At 33.9% G+C, this 22,268-nt stretch overlaps 1 protein-coding gene across 1 annotated transcript; it reads right to left on the bottom strand.

Annotated features, from left to right (window-relative positions):
• Nucleotides 1-4,285: 4,285 nt before the first annotated feature.
• On the bottom strand, nt 4,286-4,654 carry LOC18433721 (auxin-responsive protein SAUR76). Its single transcript, XM_006843802.3, has one exon. The coding sequence runs from the start codon at nt 4,652-4,654 to the stop codon at nt 4,286-4,288; it is 369 nt and encodes a 122-aa protein (XP_006843865.1).
• Between the last annotated feature and the right edge of the window lie 17,614 nt (nt 4,655-22,268).

Raw genomic sequence — 22,268 nt, 5'->3', positions numbered from 1 at the left:
TAAAAAACGAATTACAAACAAAATCCCTTATTTTTGGGGATTTTATATAATTTTGTTGAATTTTTCAAAATACCAGGCCAGTTCACCAAAACCGGCAAAAACCGGAACGGACGAGTGCCAAGCTCCGATCTAACCAAGTCTAACCGGGTAGTTAGATTTGGAACCGCCAAATTTTTCCACACTGTTTGGGGCAGTGTTCGTAAAATTGAACCGGAAGGGTTAACTGGACATGAGTTTAGAAGCAGTTCAACCGGCCTAACTAGTACATCGGCCAATTCAACCACGTCCTAGGTGGTCAAAAGAGTGTTGAAAAAAAAAACAAAAAAAATCTATTAAAGTATGAAAAGCATATAAAGAATTATTAAAATAAAACATATTCAAATGAAGTTGAAAATTAATGAAAAAAATGGATTTTAACCCATTTTATATTTTTCAAACGCTTTTTTTAAAATTTTTTAAAAAACATGGGAAAATATAAAAGTGAGTATTAATGACCAAAAAAATTTTAATCTTTACTGTACTGTAAAGAATATTTAAAAATGCATTAAAAATCAAATTCTTTATTTTGAAAAATTTATATATATTTTATTTATTTATTTTTTTAAATACCGGTTGATCACCCTAACTGCCTAAAATCGGAACCAGCCACTAGCCGGTTCCAATCTAACCGGGTGATTAGTGGTTAAATCAGCCGATTTTACTAACAAAGGTTTGGAGCACATGCCCATCACTTTGGGCAAATCTAGTGCCCAACCCATTACCACCCCTAGGAAAGTGTATATCTATCTATCTTGTACCGACCTAAAAATGCTACAATTTTTTTTACAATAAAAAAAAATACACGGAAACACATTATCATGCTCCCACATGAGCACCGTACATTTTCTCCCTAGAGCAGAAAAGCTAGTCAGGAGGGATTTCTATATGAAATTTCATGATCTACTTTAGAATCACCATATGATATTTTTTTAATAAAATATGATTTTACCTTCCTACGTATTTTAGACTTGAACCATCCAAAACTTGGACGATTTCTGCTCAATCTTATTTTAGGCACATATAAAATGTTTTTGAATTTGTTTTTATATTTTTAGGGTTGTCGTTAAGTTGAGGAGATTATAATTTTTTTAAGGAAAAATATCTCTATACCCCTCTTTTTTAAGTTTTATTTCACAATAGACTCAAGGTTTTAAAATATATCTTGAAACATAAAAATTGTTGTAGATTTTATTTCTTCTAACCTCCTGAGCTAATTTAAACATATTTTTTTAGGCCAAACAAATCTAAAAAGACACACATTTTCTAAAAGCCATCCTACCAAACTTCTAGACGAAGAGAAAGGCTTCATAGAGGTGAGAGATTATCGGGAGGAGAGAGAGATTTGGAGAAACACCGGAGGAGAGAGAAAGTGAAAGACGTAGAAAACGAGAGAACGAGAGAAGTTTGGGTAATTAAGTGAAGACAGATAAATGATCGGGTTTAGAAAGAGCATGTCTTTTTCACATTTGTTTAGTTTAAAAAATAGGTTTAAAGTGGCAAGAGGGTTAGAAGATATGTTTTGAAACCTTAAGTTTATCAAGAAATGGAACTTAAAAATAAAGGATATTGATATTTTCCCTTTGTTTTAACCTTAAAATGACTCTGAGATATAGATTTTTATAAGATCATAAATGAAAGATATACTCCCAATAGAATATGTAATTTTTTGACCATACATGATTGTATATATGCAGAAATATCACAATCACCCCCAATAGAAAGGAACTCACTTTTTTTGGGTAGTTCAGTAGGGATGGGGTTTCCAACTCACAATTATAAAATAATTCAAAATATCATGTTGCGGCTCTCCGCTGCCTTAACCACCTAGCCTTGAACCCATTTCTAAAAGAATAACTTTAAATGTGTAGAGATAATTGTGATTCATAAGTTCTAAGGTAAAAAATAAATAATGGAAAAGGTTAAAATAAGACAAAGGCTTTATGGAAAAAAAAGTGAAACACAATCTCAAAACTCACAAAAAAGTATAGTTCCAGTGTCGAAAAACCTTCTAATCGATCATCTAAACTTTGATCATTATAATTGTAAAAAATGATTTAGGATTTCAAGCCCTAAAAATAATATATATTGTAACATATTATGTAGACCGTCCATTTTCAATTATTGATGACACCACAAGATCTATACCATTTTTTAGCTTCAAATTTCATAAGATGGAAATACATTTTAGAGTCATTTTATGGATTTTCCATACCTCAAAGTATTTTCTAGACAAGGATTCAAGATGAAGATTTACTTTTTGTTTATAAGGCCTAGGCCTCATTGAAATTACATCCATTATCATGAGGAAAAGTGTTACATGAGAAGCCTGCTAACTCACGAATGTCCATCATAAAATTGGACATTGGACGTTAGTGGTTGGTTCCAGCGTCAAAAAAAAACCTTCTTATTCATGATCACCTTGGCTGAATCCATTAAAAAAATGGTTAAAAAATTCATATATAAAATGGAAAAGTTTATATAAAGCGAAGGCTCTAAACAATTAAATTTAAGCCTACTTCAAGGATTAAATTCGAGCCTACCTCAAGAATTTTACTAGAAGAAGTTGTTTTGATGCCCAAATATCATCAAATTAATCATCTCGACATCAAGATATATGGACATGAGGAAAAAGAATGGATTTCAAGTTTTGAAAATAGTGTATTTTGTAATGCATTTTTTTACCATTAATTTTCAATATTTTCAAGTTTTCATAGATCTGTCTATCTACACTATTTTTAAAGCTTTAAACTTTATAAACAAAGATGAAAATGTATTTTAAAGCTATCACAAAGACTTTCAATATTCAAACCATATATCTCGACACTATTTGAACGTAGGCTATAATTTGATTGTTTAGAGCCTGGGCTCTATGCAAACTACACCCTATATAAAATGGATTTTAGAGGGGGCTGGACACGTTTTTATGAGTCTTCCACTCTTAAAAATCTATTTTTGAGATGGATTTTTTTATCCAATTTTTAAGGACATGTAATTTCTAACATTGAGATCATGAATATGAAAAAAATAAAATAAATTTTAAAAAATAAAAATAATGGTTTTATGAAAAAAACATTTGAACCATTATTTGAATTGTCTTTAAATGGACTACCTATCTGCATATCCAATTTTCATCTACATACCACTCATAACTCGAAAGAACTATATTCCTTCACACATGAAAACGAAATGGTTAGAAATAAACCAGAAATAAAAAAAAAAATACACCCATCTCATCAATATCTTTTTCACCGGTTATAGAGGCATAGGGAAACCTCAAAATCACAACAAACCCAGATTTAGTTAACCGAAAGGATATATTTGTCAGGAACATAATCACAAAAAATTATGGCTTCCAAGAAGGTTAGGTCGGATTCTCTCAACTCTCTCTCTCTCTCTCTCTCTCTCTCTCATACACACATTGTATTCTCTCTCATCACACACATTATTCTCTCTCCTCTCACTTCTCTATCTCAACAAATTATGGCTTCCAAGAAGGCGAGATCGGATTTTCTCAACTCTCTCTCTTATACACACATTGTATTCTCTCTCATAACACATGTTGTTCTCTCTCCTCTCTCTTCTCTATCTCAACCAGTGATTTAAAAAACAGATCGTTGATTAGGATTAACAGATCGTTGATTAGGATTGGACATCACAAACGGTTCAAAAAAAAAAACATGTGCAAAAACATCCACATCAATTAATCTGTGTTTTTACTATAGAAAAATGACGATTTTACTGTAGTAAATGATATTTTTACAGTAACAAATCGTCAGTTCTCTTCTACACCCGAAATATTTCTTATATATATATATATATAAAATCAATATGGGAGAACCGATTCCCAAATTCGACCGGGCATTACATAAACAAGCCGAAGAAAGAAGCAACTTCCTGCATTAATGGGAGAACAGGCAAAAGCCTACATACATGCGTGAACCCAATTTCCTTAACATCGTCAGAAAATAAAACCAAATTAAATTAGAGAAAAAAAAAAAGCAAAAGAGAAATGAACAGCCCCACAAGGACCTATCAGATATTAGAATCCTGTCAAAAGGGTATAAACGTCATAAGCCACCTTCCAAAGAAAGGGGCTCACCCGCTTCTTTATTCCTCTCACCAAACTATACAAAAATCTCCACATTTTATTTCCCCACTGCTTACATTTTTTTTTATTTAAAATCACCGCCTCCCCGGAAAGTCCTAAAATCTCATCAAGGTACCTGTCATTTCCCGGCCGTTCATCTCAGCAAGCGTAGAGATCGACGAGCTCGTCCAAACTTTCAGGCGAGTGGTCGGAATTTTCCAGAATCCAGAGGAGGTGCTCGAAGAGCACCAATTCGCAACCAACTACGGGAACACCACCGTCAACCTCCGGCTCGCCTACTAGTTCCCGGACAACAGGGTGGTTCAACACCTCATGGCTTACGAGCAGGCGCCTCCTCGACTTTCCGACGTAGACTTCACGGTAATTTCCGGCCATGCCCTCGCCAGAGTCAGAGACCATCATATTGCGGGGCATAGATGAAATACTGCTCCCAGAGCGGGACATTCTTCCAAGGCTCTGCCACCTCTTTAGCATTCCCTTGATCTTCCCAAACTTTCCGCCTTTCATCTTGTTTGAGCGTTCTCCAGTGAAAACAAGCGGTTTCACGTCGAACAACTTGCAGTTTTCCCCCAAAATGAGTGGTTTTCAGGCTAAAGTTTATGTTGTCCTTTTGGGGAATGTGGGTTAAGGAAGCGTTCTTTGCTGGTGGTTTTGGGCGAAATGACGGTTTCAAAGAGTTTTTCCCTTCTTTTGGGGGGAAGGTCGTTTTGAGAGAGATAATGGGTGGTTTTTTTTGGAGGAGAAATGATCGTTCCGAAGAAGGTGGCGGTTTTGTGGTGGGTGATAATCTGTGGGTAAGAGAGAGAAGGGTTTCTATAAGAGGAAAACTGCTATCCTTGTCTCGGTACAAAGGAGAGAGAGCAATGGAGGCCACATGAAACCGAGAAAGAGAGAGAGAAAAAACAGCGACTGAAAATGGCTTCTGATAAACTCGGAATGAGAGAGAATCAACAGATGAGAAATGGTCTGTGATGAACTTAGAGAGAGAAAGTAAGAGAGAGAGAGAGGGGTTGGAGAGGGAGAGGAGTAAGATGGGGCATAGGAAATGGGAGGTTTATATAAGACTAATGGGTAGAGAGAGAATGGAGCTTAGGAGACGACAATGGCGCTAATTTTTCATTGTTTTAGAGAGAGAAAGAGAAGAGAGATTCTAATCCACCGCAATTCAAAACTCAAAAACAAATGAGCTGTAAACCGGTAATGCCTTTTTGGATTTGCTGAGCACCGCAAGATAATCCAAACAGTAATATTCTCGTAACAAACGGAATAGAAGGCTCATTTAGCAACTTTCAAACATTAGTTCTCATTTTTTGAATGGAAAAATGTAGCAGTTACTAATATTCCTTTCAATGTCCTGTACAATACAACAAATAAATTATTGAGGGATTTATGTATGGATCTTAATTTTATTTAAAATACGAAATACTTCTTGGGAAAATATTATTTACTTTTGAAATATTATTTACTTTTGACACAAGGTGGTCAAAATAATTTTTTTTATTGGGTGGCTGCAATTATTCCATTGACCAAGCTCAAATTTTAAATGAAATTTTCTCTAACTTTGCGAAACATCCAAGCTATCAAATTTCCTATCAAATTGTTGTAAGGAATTGTGACCATCTTGTAAAGGTAAATGGTTTCATTGTATACGATCTCATACTTAATTTATAGGGAAATTATCATAAATATAAAGTTCGATATCCAAACTATCAAATTTCCCATCAAATTGTTGTAAGGAATTGGGATCATCTTGTAAAGGTAAATGTTCTTTGTATACAATCCCATATAGGGCAATTATCACAAATATATTTTAATTTTCGTTCTCAAATTTCGTAAGCCTCGTCCACATTCAATTTTTAGCGTTTTTTTTTTAGCATTTTTATCTTCAACTTTCATAAACCTCGTCCACATTCAATTTTCAGCGTTTTTTTTACCAAAATAATCGTTACTATTTAATTGCCGTAAAAATTAAACCATGTTATACGGCATTTTAAATACTGTAAATCCAGCCACATTATATGGCATACCAAAATCTACCCACATTATATGGCATACAGTAAAAACCCATTCATGTTATACGACCCTCGAAATGCCGTAAACATTTTTCTACTTTATATTTATCTCTATCATGGCTCTAATTTCTTTTTTATGTTTATCTATTCTTTCTCTTTAATTTTTTTTAATATTTATATATTTCATCTCTCCAATTCTTTTTATCAATTTATATTTATCTCTTTCATGTCTCTAATTCTTTTTATGTTTATCTCTTTTTTCTCTCTAATTCTTTTTAATATTCATCTATTTCATCTTTCTAATTCTTTTTATGTTTCTCTTCTTTTTCTCTTGTTCTTTTTAATATTTATCTCTTTCATCTCTCATATTCTTTTATGTTTATCTCTTCTTTCTCTCTCTAATTCTTTGTAACATTTATCTTTTCTTTCTATCTAATTTTGTTTCTCTTCTTTCTCTCTCTATATCTTTTCTCTCTCTAACTCTCTTTCTCTCTATATATATTTTCTCTCTCTAACTCTCTTTGTCTCTACTTACTTTATCAACTCAACAATCACTACTTACTTTATCAACTCAACAATCACGATTCAAAAGTGATATAAATCTCGCTCCGTCTAATTTTCATAGGAGATGGGGTTGAAGGAAGTTTTTATCTTCTAATTTTTCATAGGAGTTGGCGTTGAAGTGAGTTTTTATCTTCTAATTTTCATCAAAGATGAGGTTTAAGGGAGTTTATGTAAGGGAGGGTAAAGTACACATAGGTTGTTATACAAATCTCCTTGAAGAGAGAAAGAGAGTTAGAGAGAAAAAAGAGATAAAAAAAGAATCAGAAAGAGAAAATAGAAATAAATATTAAAAATAATTAGAGAGAGAAAGAAGAGATAAAGATAAAATGAATTTGAGAGATTAAAGAGACAAATATAAACAAAAGGAAAATGGTTTACGGCATTTCGAGCATCGTATAACATGGTTAGTTTTTACGTTACGTAAAATACTGTATAATATGAGTGGGTTTACAGTACTTAAAATATTGTATAACATGGCTTTGGGTTTACGGTACTTAAAATGACATACAACATAGGTTAGTTTTTTATAGCAATTAAAGTATTGTATTGCATGAAGGTTAGTTTAGTAAAAAAAACACCAAAAATTGAAAAAAAAGATGTGGGGATGTTTATGAAAGTTGAGGGGTTTCGTCTAAATAGACTAAAATTAACATATATTTGTAATAATTTCCTTAATTTATAGATATAAATTACATAAAAGGTCGGTCAATCCTTCTTCTTTTTTTCCAAAATTGCCCCTTGAAGATAGAATCATCTGTCCGAGTTTTATTTGTTATTTTTATTTTATTTTTCTTTAATAGGGCAGTGCCTTACTAACAAAAAATTTAAAAATAAAATAAAATTCGGCTAGAGGATGTCCTCCGATGGACGGATAATATTGAAATATAAAAAAACGTGGGTTGAACAACTTTTTTTGTAATTTCCATCTATAAATGGAGCATTTCGTATTTTAGAGAAAAAAAATTGCGAAACTTTGATTATGAACCCACTTTAAAGTATAACATATGAAATATTTCGCCCCAAATTTGGATTATGAACTTAAATTTCGCATTAAAATGGAATTATTTTAGAAAATTTACAAATATTCCTTTCGACGACAAATATACAATTTAAACAATTAAACACTGGTACCCAAATTTGGATTATGGACCAAAAGTTAGTGCCTTAATAGAAACCAGATCGCATGTATCCTCATTTTCATTGGACACCACTAAATTTTGCGGAAACGTGCTACGTTTGGCATCTTTTTGGGCTAGATTTGAAGGTTGGGAGATTTAGCTCAATGATATCCAAAATCTTGGTTGAATATTACTAAATGTTATTCAAATTTATGCAATAGTATGTACTAGGAATAGTTTTGGGTTTTTTTGTAGTTAGTTGAATTTTGGCGAAATCTCAACCGACCAGCTTGGGCCCGAATATTTTAAGCTCGGCGAAGGATAGGGCAAAAACACTCTCTTGTTGAGCTAAAATTGGGATTTCTGGCTCATGGCCTTTATTACACATTTTTGGGATGGGCTCCTACCCAAGTTGGCCCGGCCAAAGCCCAACCCATTGGCTACCTTAGGCATGCGTGAAGAACAATAAGATTGTATTAATATTTGGAGACCCCCAATTTATATACCATCAAAAGTGTTTCGAAGCTGAATATTCATGTTTATATAATTAGTTACTCATATATGATACTAAAGTGGATCCAAATATTCATGTTTATATAATTAATTACTCATATATGATACTAAAGTGGATCCAAACATAGCATAAGTAAAAGGAAATGCATATCAGGAAGCAGGATTGTAAAAATATCTCATCAATACAACTGTTTATTACAAGATCTAAAGCACCAGAATCGTCTCTTTTCTAAGATGAAAAAGTTCCATCACTTTTTAACCGTAGGAAAAACTTGGCACACGAGCCATGAGCCCAATTGTATAAATGCATAGCCTAAGGGCACTTCTTGCACTGATGCTAGCGTGCAACCAATACACAATTGGATAACCAACAGTCACCAGTTTCACAAGATCTTTGTGTTCCAAAAAGTTGCTCCATTGGTGGGCCTTGTTTTGAGAAGTAAAAGGAATATTAGCCTCAAACCCAACCCACACACATTCTTGGGCGAAGGACACCTCTTGCACAAATTTTGTAGAGCTTCTCTTCCCACCAGTTTGTAGAGCTTCTCTTCTTGCTGAACATAATTATGAGATCTGACATCCCGCTCAGATATCTAAAAATCCACTAATAGCATTCAAATGCTCCCTTCTAGGATTACTCATGTATCAACTAACAACACTGACAGCATGAGATAAATCCGGCCTGCTACAAACCATAGCATACATGAGGCTTCCGACTGCGCTAGCATAAGACACCAAAGACATCTACTCTTTTTTCTCATCCGTAGTGGGACACTGTCGTTCAGATAACTTGAAAAGACTCGCCAATGGAGTGCTAACTGACTTGGTCTTTTCTATGTTGAAATGCTCCAACACCTTTTCAATATACCTTTTCTGAGTTACCCCGCGTTTATTTATACTTCCATCTCTATGAATATCCATACCAAGGATCCTATTAGCAGCCCCCAAATCCTTCATATTAAACTCAAAACTTAACATAGACTTGAGAGAGGTTATGTCAAATGCATTATTGACAGCGATGAGCATGTCATCAACATAAAGCATCAAGAGAATAAGGGAATTATCATCAAAAACTTTAAAATAAACACAACAATCATACTCACTTCTTGAATAGTCAATTCACACCTTGAAAGAGTCAAAGCGTTTGTACCACTGCCTGGGAGATTGCTTAAGACCATAAAGTGATCTCTTGAGCAAGCAAACTGGATCTTCCTTTTCATGCACCTTGAAGCATTCAGGTTGCTTCATAAAGATTTGTTCCTCCAGATCACCATAAAAAAATATATGTCTTCACATCAAGCTGTTCTAGCTCCAAATCAAACATGGCTACTCAAGTAATAGCCTTATTGAAGTGTGCTTGACAATCGGAGAGAATATTTCATTATAGTCCACTCCCTCCTTTTGAGCGTAGCCCTTTGCTACTAGCCTAACCTTGAATCTCTCGCATTCCATTTATATTGTTGTCTCTTTCTTTCGAAAGATCCACTTACACACAATCACTTTTCTTCCCTTAGGCCTCTTGACAAGCTCTCAAGTCTTATTTTTTTTCAGAGACTTCATCTCCTCCATCATGTCTATCATCAATTTATCACTTTGTGCATCACTTAGAGCATTTTCGAAGGAGTCGATTCTCCAGTACCAACAGTTAGAACAAAAGCTATCATGTCCTCAAAGTCGTATCTCACAGGGGCTTTGTGAACACACTTTTTGTCTTTTGCCAAACTGTAGGGTTCACCATGTGATTGTTGTTGTTCTAGTATGCTGCTGGATGATTCTTCTTGTTCTGGTGTTTCAAACTCTTCTGGTTCCACTTGGATTGTCGATTTTTCTCTATCACTTTCATCTATTTACACTTTGTCATCTTGCATGTTGATTGACTTCACCATGTGAGATTCTTCAAACACAACATCCCTACTAAGCACAACCTTATGTGAAATAGGATCCCAAAGCTTGAGTCTCTTCACTCCCTTCTCAAAACCGAGAAAGATGCATTGCTTAGACTTAGAGTCTAATTTAGAACGTTGCCCACTTTGAACGTAGACATAGGCTGGACATCCGAAGATTCTCACAATAGATTAATCTACCGGCTTTCCTGTCCATATCTCCTCTATAATTTTGCAATCAATCGTTGTAGATGGTGACCTGTTAACGATGAAACATATCGTGTTAACTGTTTCTGCCCAGAAACGTTTTTTCAAATCTGCATTCAATCTCATACTGTGAGCTCTTTCCAGAAGAGTCATGTTCATCCTCTTAGCCACACCATTGTACTGAGCAGTTTCTGGTGTGGTAAAGTGACGTACAATCCCATCTTCTTTACAAAATTCTTGAAATTCTCTAGACTTATACTCCCCTCCATTATCTGATCTCAAGTATTTCAATTTCTTCCATGTCTTCCTTTCTACCTCTGCTTTCCATTGTTTAAACTTCGTGAATGCTTCACTTTTGTGTTTCATGAAGTAGACCCAGACCTTTCTTGAGTAATCGTCAATGAAGGTAATGAAGTATTTTGCCCTACCCTTGGATTTGATTGATGAAGACCCCCCATACATCAGTGTGTACATAGTGTAGTATATCCTTGGTCGTATGAACTGTAGTTCTATATCTAATCTTTCACTGTTTACCGAAAACACAGTACTTACAGAAATCCAGTTTACAGGCTCTAACACCCTTCAGCAATTTTCTTTCGTGAAGTTACATCATACCTTGTTCACTCATATGCCCTAAATGCATATGCCACATATTTGTGTCATCTGTGCTGGACTCAACATCTGTAGTTACAGAAGCTCCATATGTAACTGTATTCCCTATCAACCTGTATAGGTTCCCAGTCATCTGACATTTCATGACAATCATAGATCCCTAACTAACTTTTAGAACTCCACCTGTTGCTGTATACTTGCAACCATTCAAATCAAGAGCCCTTAGAGATATTAAGTTTTTCTTTAATTGTGGGACATGCCTCACATCTGATAATGTTCGCACTATCTCATCAAATATCTTGATTTTGATAGTTCTTATTCCAATGGTCTTGCATACCGCATCGTTCCCCATTAGAATAGACCCCCCACTATATGATTTGTAGGTTTCGAACTAATTTTTATTTGCACACATGAAAATAACATCCAGAATCTAAAATCTAATAATCAGTAAATTGATTCTTACCTGAAGATATATAGATAAGATCTTCATCATCTCTGTCAGAGCTATCGGCCACGCTAGCTTCATCATATGTTTTTCCCGTTTCTATTGTCTTTATATCCTCCTTTCTTTTCGTGTAATCTATCTTCATATGACCTTCTTTTTTATAGTAATAACAAATAAACTTGCCCTTCCCCTTCGATTTTGATCGACTTCTGTTTCCAGACTTCCTATGATTTGATCTGCCCCTTTCATGATTCTCTTTGTGTTTTCCAAAGAAACCTTCTCTTTGAGATTTAATACTGCTAGTCTTCTTCCTTGTCCCGTTTGACATAAAAGTAGCAGTGACTTCGTCCGTCTCAAGAGTCTCCTTCCCGTACAGTAGAGTCGTAACCAAGTGATTGTATGATCCTAGAAGTAAAGCCAACAGAAGTAGGGCCTTGTCTTCATCCTTGATTTTGACCTCAAGACTTGCTAACTGGCTTATGATCTAGTTGAACTCGCTGATATGTTCAAGCGGATCTGTGCCTTCTTTCATCTGAAGAGAATACAACTGCTTCTTCAGGAACAACTTGTTTGTCATGTAGATACTCTCAAGTTTTATCCAAACTTCCGAAGCAGTTTTGAGATCCACCACATAACGCAAGGCGTCATTTGAGAGATTCAGACGAATCGCACTTACCGCCTTTTCCTCCATCTCTTACCACTCTTCATCATCCATCTTTGCTGCTTTCTTCGATTTCCTAACAAAGCCTTAGTCAGACTTTACTGTATCAAAAGATCATTCATCCTTGATCGCCACAGGGTGAAATTATTCTTTCAATTGAACCTCTCAATGTCATACTTGAGGCTTGTCATCGTGGTAGCAAACCCCAGAGCGCGGAATAACCTTGTAGGCTTTGATACCAATTTGTAGAAACGAAAAACAATCTATGAAAACTAAAAAGAAGAAACAAACACGAAAGAAAGAGACAACCAACCACAACGCAATGATATACGTGGTTCGACAACGTGCCTATGCCCATGGGAGATGAGAACTTTTATTACTGGCAATGGAAAATAAGATTACAAAAACTCTCTTCCTCACGCCTCTCTTACAAAACAATATGTGTTTTTCCCTTAACCCTTGATGAACCCCCAATCGCAACGACATATATCTAGTATCAGATAGATGGAAAATTATCGAAATACACTTGTACGGGTATATATTAAGTCCCAGATATATCGAATCCAATGTAAAGATATATCAGAATTTTTTGAGCTCTTCGGGCTTTTAACGGCCCTCCAGAGTCATTTTTTTTTACTCCACCTTGGTAGATCTATTTCTTCATAATACAAGACATCAATCCTCAACAATCACAACACCACAAATGTGGGTTAAGCTCAACCCACCTTTGTTGGTCCTAACATCAATCACAAAATCAAACTGTATTTTAATAAGTTGGTGAGAGAATAAATGTTGATGCCACTCAAAACAACATGAAAATTCAAAGCATTGTAATATGAAGAGAAATAGAGGTGAAGCCAAAAAAATGCAAAGAAAACTTAGGGAAATCTACAGATTCATTACCAGGGGCAGAATGCAGGCCCCTCAGTGTATCCAACACACCATTATACATTTAAACAAAAAAAAGAGGAGGTGAAGCCAAAAAAACCCACCTTTGTATGGCAAGAGGGGGACACACTATTGTGAAGCAGTTGCTACTATGGCAAGGGATCGAATTTACTGTTGTGGGCTCTTTAGATAAGATGAAGGCCGAAAAAGGAGAGAGAGAAAAAAAGAGAGTGCCTGGATGGGAATGAATCGAAGGCTACGGTTAGGAGAGAGAGAGAGTGGCTGGAAAGAGAGAGAGAATGGGGAGATCGTTGAGAATGTGAAAAAGACAGAGAGATAAAGAGTGGTTGGAACTAGAAATGGTGGGAAGAGAGAGAGTGTGGGACATGGTGGGGAGAGAGAGGTGGCAGTGAGAGAGAGACGGCACTGTGTACGAAAAACCAGTGAAATTCAAACCACCCATACGAAAACCCATTTGAATGGGTATTATTTTAATGGCAAATGTTTATATACACCTGAGGCTCAATAGAGTCCACCTTAAAAATTTCACTAAGAGGCTGTTTGATACCTAAATATCCTCAAATTGATCATCTCGACATCAAGACACATGGACAAGAGAAAAAAATGGATTTCAATATTTGAAAATAGTGCATCTTGTGATGCATTTTAGACTGTTAATTTTCAAGATTTTCAAGGTTTCATATTGTTGAAACCACTTTCTCGACATAAGCTCTACTATGATCGTTTACAAATTGCACCTTTTTTCAATTTTCAAATGTCTTTCTCGTTCCCACCATTTTTTCAACCCATTTTCTACGCTAGGGCACTAATCGATTCCCTAAGGGTGTGTTTGATGACAGGAAGTTAGGGGAGGAAGAAGGAACTTCCACATTACTGTACAAGTTTATGTTTGATGCACGAAACTGTAAAGAAGTTCCACCTAGAACTTCCTTATTCCCTTTTGCTTAAGAAAAAAAATTCCATCTAAAATGATGGAACTTAAAATAGGAACTTGGTTTCTCAAACCTATGCCTCCCTCCTTATATTTATACTGTTAATTTATATTTGTATTTGTATTATGTTATATATATATATATATATATATATATATATATATATATATATATATATATATATATATATATATGTATATATATATATAATACACTATATTATATATTATAATATGTTATAAATATCATGTATTTATATTTAAATTATTACCATATATTTATTTTATACTATTATATATAATATATTTATTTAATATAAAATAGTATATTCTATAATATAACATATTTTGTTGTATAATATATTTTATTTTTGTAATAGATATTTACAATACAATGGATAGTATCATGAGGACCATACCACTTTCGAGCAACACCACTTTCGAGACCGGCCCTCAGCCCTTCGGGCTTTTAACGGCCATCCGGAGTCATCTTTTTTACTCTACCTAGGCAGATCTATTTTATCAGAATACAAGACATCAATCCTCAACAGATGGCACATAAGAAGTGGAGATGAAGCCGGATTATATCTTTTCCCATATAAGATGGCAGTTTGATTCTATGTGTTTGGTATGTTCATGGAAGACAAGATTGGCCGCAATGTGGAGAGCAGCTTGGTTATTACAATGGAGATGCATAGGCAGAGAGTGAGAAACTCGAAGAACAGTAAGGAGAAACTTAAGCCATGTCAATTAGCAAGAAGAGGTGGCCATGGACCGATACTCAGCCTCGACCGAAGAGTGTGCCACAATATTTTGCTTCTTAGTGCTCCAAGATATTGGACTTGCGCCTGACAAAATGTGAAAGACTTATCTTCATTATGGACAAAACGTTCCACTTATAGATGTACAAGATAAAAGATAGATACAAGTAACTCTCAAACCCATGATTGAAGGGATGAGATAACAACAAAATAGTTATAATAGTAACAAGATCTCATTTTGAATGGGTTGTCTAACTTTGAATTTGAATTCGAAATCGTCAATACTTCTTGAGGTATCAAATGACTGCATTAGGTTCCACCATCAATGGTTACGTTACGGACTTTAGCACATTCTACTTGACATCCTATTTATGTCTTTACTTTCACAGCTTTTTGTCAAATGACAGTCCAAATTATCCTTTGATCTCACAAATTATCGATGTACCACTCCATATTTCATCAGCATTTATATGGAGTCATGTTTGTACACAATGTATCTAGATTACACATTATTACTCGCTCAAGCAACTATGACACGATTATTATAAATAATAATGGTGGCGAGTATCAGTTTGCGCCCCAAATAGTGTGAAACACCAAGAAGCAAGTTTCTAAACCATTTTACCTCTTCACAAATTGAATCGAATACAATAAACTCCGACTCCATAGGATTGAGAAATGCATGTTTGCTTCTTTGAGCTCATGACGCCGCTCCACCTCCCAATGTTAACAACCATATGGATGTGGATAGTGAATCTTTGAGTTTGTGCTCCAACTTGCGTCATTATATTCTTCCCAACACGGTAGGATAGCCAAGTAAAGTGTACGCTAAAAAGTTGATATTTCCTATCTCAAAACTTGAGAGGTTACATCCCTATGCTCTTTATTTGGGCAACTAGTATATCTACTTAGTTTACCCACTAGATATGTAATATCCAGCCTGATACAGCTCATCACATATTTTAAATTACCAATTACTCTTGCATACTCAATTTAAGAAATATATATCATTTTATTTTTCATTACCTTTATATAAGGATCAATTGATGCGAGTGCCACAACTAATCATAACCATCAAGAAGCATCTTTCAAATGAATTAGGGTTTCACGAGTAACTAAATCTGTTTTTTCTTTTTATTTCTCATAAATTTTATTTAGTTATATGTAATTCAAGATTATAGGATAAATTGGAGAAGGAAGTAACGTCTATTTTTCATAATATCATTACATTGAAATATAGGAAAAGTTTATATAGGGCCGAGGCTCCAAACAATCAAATTAGAGCCTACCTCAAAAATTTCACTAGAAGGGATTGGTTTGATGCTCAAATATCCTCAAATTTTATCATCTCGACATTAAGATGCATGGACATGAGAAAAAAATGAATTTCAAGTTTTGAAAATAGTGTATTTTGTAACGCAATTTTGGACCGTCAATTTTAAAGATTTTAAAGATTTTAAAGTTTTCATAGATCTGTCTATTTAAACTATTTTTGAAGCTTTAAACTTTATAAATAAAGATGAAAATATATTTTAAGGCTATCTCTAGGATTTCTAGTATTGAAACCATATTTCTCAATACCGTTTGAAGATAGGCTTTAATTTGATTGTTTAGAGCGTAGGCTCAATACAAAGTCCACCCTTGAAATATTAGACAAATATAATTACAAACCCCCGTGGAAACATTCATTATTAAGAGGAGGAAGTTGCAAAAACATTTTTTCCTTTTCCAATGCTTTCACTAATTTCAAGTAGGAACATGTTTGGTGAGACACTTATTCTTGTTAAATAATGGGATAATGAACTTTACCAATTTGAAATTCTCAGTCTTCAAATCTATATTTGTACTCTTCAACCTCTATGTTGTTTAGACAAAGACGATACATTGGTGGTTCTAAGTGGCTATCAAAGTGCCAAAAGTGTTAGGACTAATTAAAATCGATCTGACTGTTAGTTGAAGTAATTAAATTAAATTATTCAATCTTATTTATAAAAATGAATCTAATGTCAAAATTTCAGATTAATATTTTTAAAAATAAAAATGAAAATGAGATTCATTATTGGCCCTTAGATGAACACAGTTCAATCTGAACTGTTGAAAGATGCCTTTAAACCTTTTAAACATCCACTTGCTATGGACGCAATACCAACCCTTTACAAAACTAAAATTTAAAATAATACTCTAAAATACAAAATACATAACAAAAAATGTTTTTTAGTTTTTTTTAGCACAGTCAAATAAGTCAAAATTAGACGGTTTGATTAGCCAAAACTGATCAAACATTAGTTTTGACTTATTTTTTATCATCAAATTTTTGGTTTGAACCAAACCAGTCGAAACACTTGATGGTGGTCTAAGCGGATGGATGGGAAGTCCAGTCCAAGTCTTGATTGCTATAAACATACCACAAACCACTTGTGTATAGTACATTGTGCACCACAGAAACATCGACCAACCAAAACGATAGAGGTGGACATTAACCATACCCAGCTGAATGTTATCAGAGTTTAATCTCAACCGTCCATCTTTGGTGGTGTCCCAAGAATGCTCTATACTTTTAAATATCCTTACCCTGGTACACCTTTCTTGTATATTTTTTCACAAGAAATATTCAAAAGAAAATCCAGGGAAAAAAAAAGCAGAAAAGAAATGCGAAAATGCAAACAGGGTAATTCGGTAATTTAGTACGTTTGACATGTTTTATAGGCCATACCAACCACAAGGTTGTTGGCTGCGGCGGATGATACCCGATCTCAACCCCTTATTTATCTATTTATTAATTCATTTATTTAGTTAAAAGAAATGTTTACTTTATGGGGGAATTAATTATTTAATAAAATTTGGATTTTTTTGCAAGTCTTTATTTATCTCTTTCTCTACAATTTGTTAAGAGAAATCTCATTATTTTATGGAGAATGAAAGTGACAGACATGTGCAGTGGGGTTTGCACAAAGTCTCAATGGTTCATGTCATGGAAACCAATATTCCTTGTCTTCTATTCTTTTAGATTATTTATTTAGAGGGAATTCTTGTCTGCTCTCTCTCTCTCTCTCTTTCTCTCTCTCTCTCTTTCTCTCTCTCTCTTAAATTGGTTCATCTCCATTTAAAAGGTCACAAAGAACAAAAAAAAGAGGGGCTAATAAAAAATGAATAATAAGAAATGACAAATGCACTGAACAACGCAGGCTTGTTTGATTTATGGGAGCTAAGTAGATACCTTTCGTTATTTTCATATTAGATTGGCCCATTGTAAGTTCTAAAAAAGTTAGTTTCCACTATAAGAGTCTTAGAGTATAAAATTACTTTTTAATTTTGTAGGGTATTATAGAGTTTAAACAACATTTATTGAAATTCAATTGAAATTAATGACACGCTCTTAATCGTAAGTATAAGGGTAATTCTAAGGGTAATTCTGGCCTTCATGTAAAAAAAGAAAAAGTAAATGTAATACATATGCTGTTTAGAAAGTGTAAAGCATCCATTTTAAAGATGGATGCAAGTAGGTGCTCCATCTAAAATCAATAGAAACTAATGGTCCAAATGTTTTTTTGTTGCTATAATTATTATTTTTAGTTTTTAAAATTTATTTATTTTTCATATTCATGATCTCCATGTTAGACATTACATGTTTTTAAAAATAAAGTCTTAAAATCCATCTAGAAAATAGATTTATTAAGAGGCCCGCATTTCTACGTGTGCGGGCATGGCTGATCAGAAACCGGGTCCAAATGCAAAGTCATTCTCAATTATAAATGAACTTTTATCCTATGCTCCTACGGGAGCATAATGTCCAACTACTCTCTTGCGCAGAAGACCTACTTTGCAGATTTTTTTCAATCTCAAATTTTGGAAACTACTTAAGAATCACTGGACGATTATTTCAAAAAAAAGATAATAGAAGAAGAATGAATTTTAAGTTTTCTAACACAGATCTCACCCTTAAAGAATTCGATGGTTACTAGTAAATCCTGAGACCATACTATTTTCAAGTATGTAGAGAGTGAAATTTGGAATATTTATTTTTTGAAGCTAATTAATGAATTGAAAAGGTTATATCTCCAAATTTGAGATCATAAAATTACTCCAAGAGTCGGTTTTACCTTGGGGAACTAAAGGAACTAAACAGACAATATGCTCCAGCAGGAGTATGAAATCTTTTTGACATATGAAAACTATCCTATGGTGTACTCTCTTTTATAAAAGTGGACGCTAGACATGACAAATTACAAGTAAGCAAAAACTCAGAAACCCAACATAATTCATATCCCAAAAATAGTATTTATTTCATGAAAAATGACTTCTTACATTAATATAAATCCATGCTATAATCGCTTGATGAACTCCTGAAAGATTGTCCGTCATTGCTCATGATCAACCGTGGTGATCAACAGTACTTTGTTAATGTAGATCCACAATTTAATTACCGTTTGTCTTCACCAACTATTTTGAGAAGGAAAAAATTTATATAAGGTTGCAATCTTAAAATGTAGAATTACAGGTGCATCTCAAAAATCTATCGAAAATGTTGTTTTAATATCGAAAACCCCCTCTATTTGATCATCTTGACATCGAGATATATGAATATAAAAAAAAAGTTTTTGAGTCTCAAAAATAGTGCATTTTACAACACATTATCTAGGCCGTCCATTTTCAAGATTTTCATATGTTTATAGATCTCCTTGATTTTAACTATTTTTTTAGTTTAAAATTTTCTAATTAGATAGGAAAATAGAGTTTATGATAATCCTAAGAATTGTTTACAACAAAAATACATATTACGATAAAATTTAGAGGTGCACCTTAATTGAATTGTTAAGATTGCAACCTTATAAAAACCACACCCTTTTGAGAATAGACAGGAGGGTACACCAACTAGATGCCATGTACTGTACATAGGGAGAGCCCGCTAGAGACTGTTACACATATTTGCAGCCACACACGTGTCATATATGGAACTTGTTTTTGTGTACCGGCTGGCCTATGCTACAGTATAGGTGTAGCAAAGACAGGACACCACAATTTAACAATGTGGATGGCTCATATTTATCGAAAGGTTTGGAAGCAGTTTAACAATGCACGGTGCTCATGTGTGGGCCCAAATCAAATAGAAACGGATCCTCCGTTTATGAATGTAGGGGTGGGGTCAGCATAAAAATTAAAGAGGAGAGAAGCATTTCAAAACCCGTTAATAAATGAAGTTCTGATGTTGGAAACCTCAATGACAGCCTTAAATCCATTTTCACTCTATATGAAATTTGAGACTCAAAAGCCGTACATATTTAGGGGGTACATATAAACATGAAAAGATACACTGAGGTTTTTAGATCCATAATCGTTAAAGACGACACGATCAAGTTGAGGACTTTTGATGCCAGATTATTATGAGCAGGGTTCTAACGTAGGGCTTTATTTATAAATAACTAGATTTATAAAGACTGGTGTGGTTTGCATAGGGCCGGGTCTCTAAACAATCAAAATAGAGCCTACCTTTAAATAGTGTAAAAAATTGTAGTTTTGAAAATCTTTGTGATAGCTTTAAAAGATATTTTCATATCTAATTATAAAATTTAAAACTTCAAAAATAGTGTAGATCAAGCAGATCTATGAAAACTTAAAAATCTTGAAAATTGACGGTCCAAAAATACATTACTAAATGTACTATTTTCAAAATTTGAAATCCATTTTTTTCTCATGTCTATGCATATTGATATCGTGATGATCGATATGAGGATATTTGGGCATCAAAACAACCTCTTTTGATGAAATTTTTGAGATACGTTCCAATTTGATTGTTTACCGCCTCGGCTCTATATAAGCTTTTCCTTATAAGGATATATCGTTATCAGCTTTTTTTTTTTAGAGCGAGTGAGTGAGTGATGGGTGAGGGTCATTCAAAAGTAGTTCAATCCAAAAGCAATATAATAATATTGTTTTGCATGGTAAAAAGAAAGCAGGGGCTACAGTCAATAAAGTGACTCCAACCCAAGCTTGAGAGAGGAGAGGGTGTTCCATTTCAAATTTGAACGAAGCCAGTAGAGGGCTGTCATTCCTTATTTGACCTTTAAAAAACAAATACAATTATATCTTTGATTTCATGTATTTTATTCTAAAGCACTGATTAGCGCTGCAATATGCAACAGTCTTGCACTGGGGGAAAAGGTATACACGGTTGACATCTTAAATTGTAGAATTAAGATGCATTTTAAAAATCCATCAAAAAAATTTATTTTGACATTGAAAGATTATTTCATCGATCACCTCGACATCAAGATCTATGGATATAAAAATAAAAATATTTCAACTCCAAAAAATAGTACACTGATAACACATTATCTGGACTGTCTGGTTTTAAGATGGGCGGGGTTCTTTGAGCGTTTAAAGTTGCATCTTTACACAAACATCACCCCTTGCAATAACTAATATTAGCAAATAAACAAAACCGAAGGGTAATTTTATCAGGAAAAAAGGGCCAAGAGAAGAGTCAATCACGGGCCCCCAAGCATTAATAAACCACATTAATAAATATTTATATGATTAAAAGCTTTTTAAATTGAGCTAAAAAAGAAATTAAAAAGAAACTTGAGGAAAAAGACAAAGCACTGTTGTAGTTGAAAGAGGAGGTTGGTTAACCGGGCGTTGTGATGTTGAAAGTAGCATCTGTTCTTTTCTTTAATTCCTAAAAATAAAAAAAAATAAAAAAATAAAATAAAAAGGGGATTTTTTCTCTTTATAAAAAGAAAACCATCGAATATAGTTTTTAAAATGAGAACTTAGAGGGAGAAAGTGTTGAGACGGCTCATAGTCGTCTGCCTCAATCATTACAAAATGCATAGTTTGTAGGGGGCAACAGGCTAGTATTAAATTACTAATGTTCAGTAATTTAATAATGCTCTAGTAATATTCCAATACAACCTCAATTTTGGTTTTAATAGGTCCACCGACGCATCTATTTATATGAGTCTTCCATCCAAAAATTTATATCATGAGATGGATCTTAGATCAAAAATTTTAGAGGTTCAGAACGTAAATAGGACTACTCAAAATCATTGTTCGAATTAATGACTCGGGCCACGTAATCAGCCCATTCCCGAGCCGAGTATTCCGCCCGAGTACTATATTAGCAAAAATGTGTTAAATGCTTATAAAAAATAAAAAATGTAAGTTTAAAGTATCTAAATGAGATAAAACAAAGTACTAAAGAAATTTTTGAAAAAGCAACTTGTGAGTGAGCAATTTCTGTATTTTGTATATTGTTGATTCTAATTTTTGGTAAGGCCACGGCTTTTTTACATCCATCTTTAAGATAAACGTCAAGATGGATGTAATAGAATTAGATGCACAAAACACTTTTCTTTTTTTTTTTAAACAATGTTTAACTCTTGGCAAATCTGTTGCAAGCTCTTAGTTTTAGATCTCTCGAATTTTCATATATGAAAAAATGTTAATATTACTCGCTCATTGTCAATATTATTCAAATGCATCCGTTTAAGGTGAGGCTAATGCAA

The sequence above is a fragment of the Amborella trichopoda genome, chromosome 12 (genome assembly GCF_054954075.1).
Source record: "Amborella trichopoda isolate Santa Cruz 75 chromosome 12, AtrichopodaSantaCruz75HAP2 v2.0, whole genome shotgun sequence".
NCBI classification, from domain to species: domain Eukaryota; kingdom Viridiplantae; phylum Streptophyta; class Magnoliopsida; order Amborellales; family Amborellaceae; genus Amborella; species Amborella trichopoda.
Note: the sequence above shows the minus strand (reverse complement) of the source record. Positions and strands in the feature narration are given on the sequence as shown.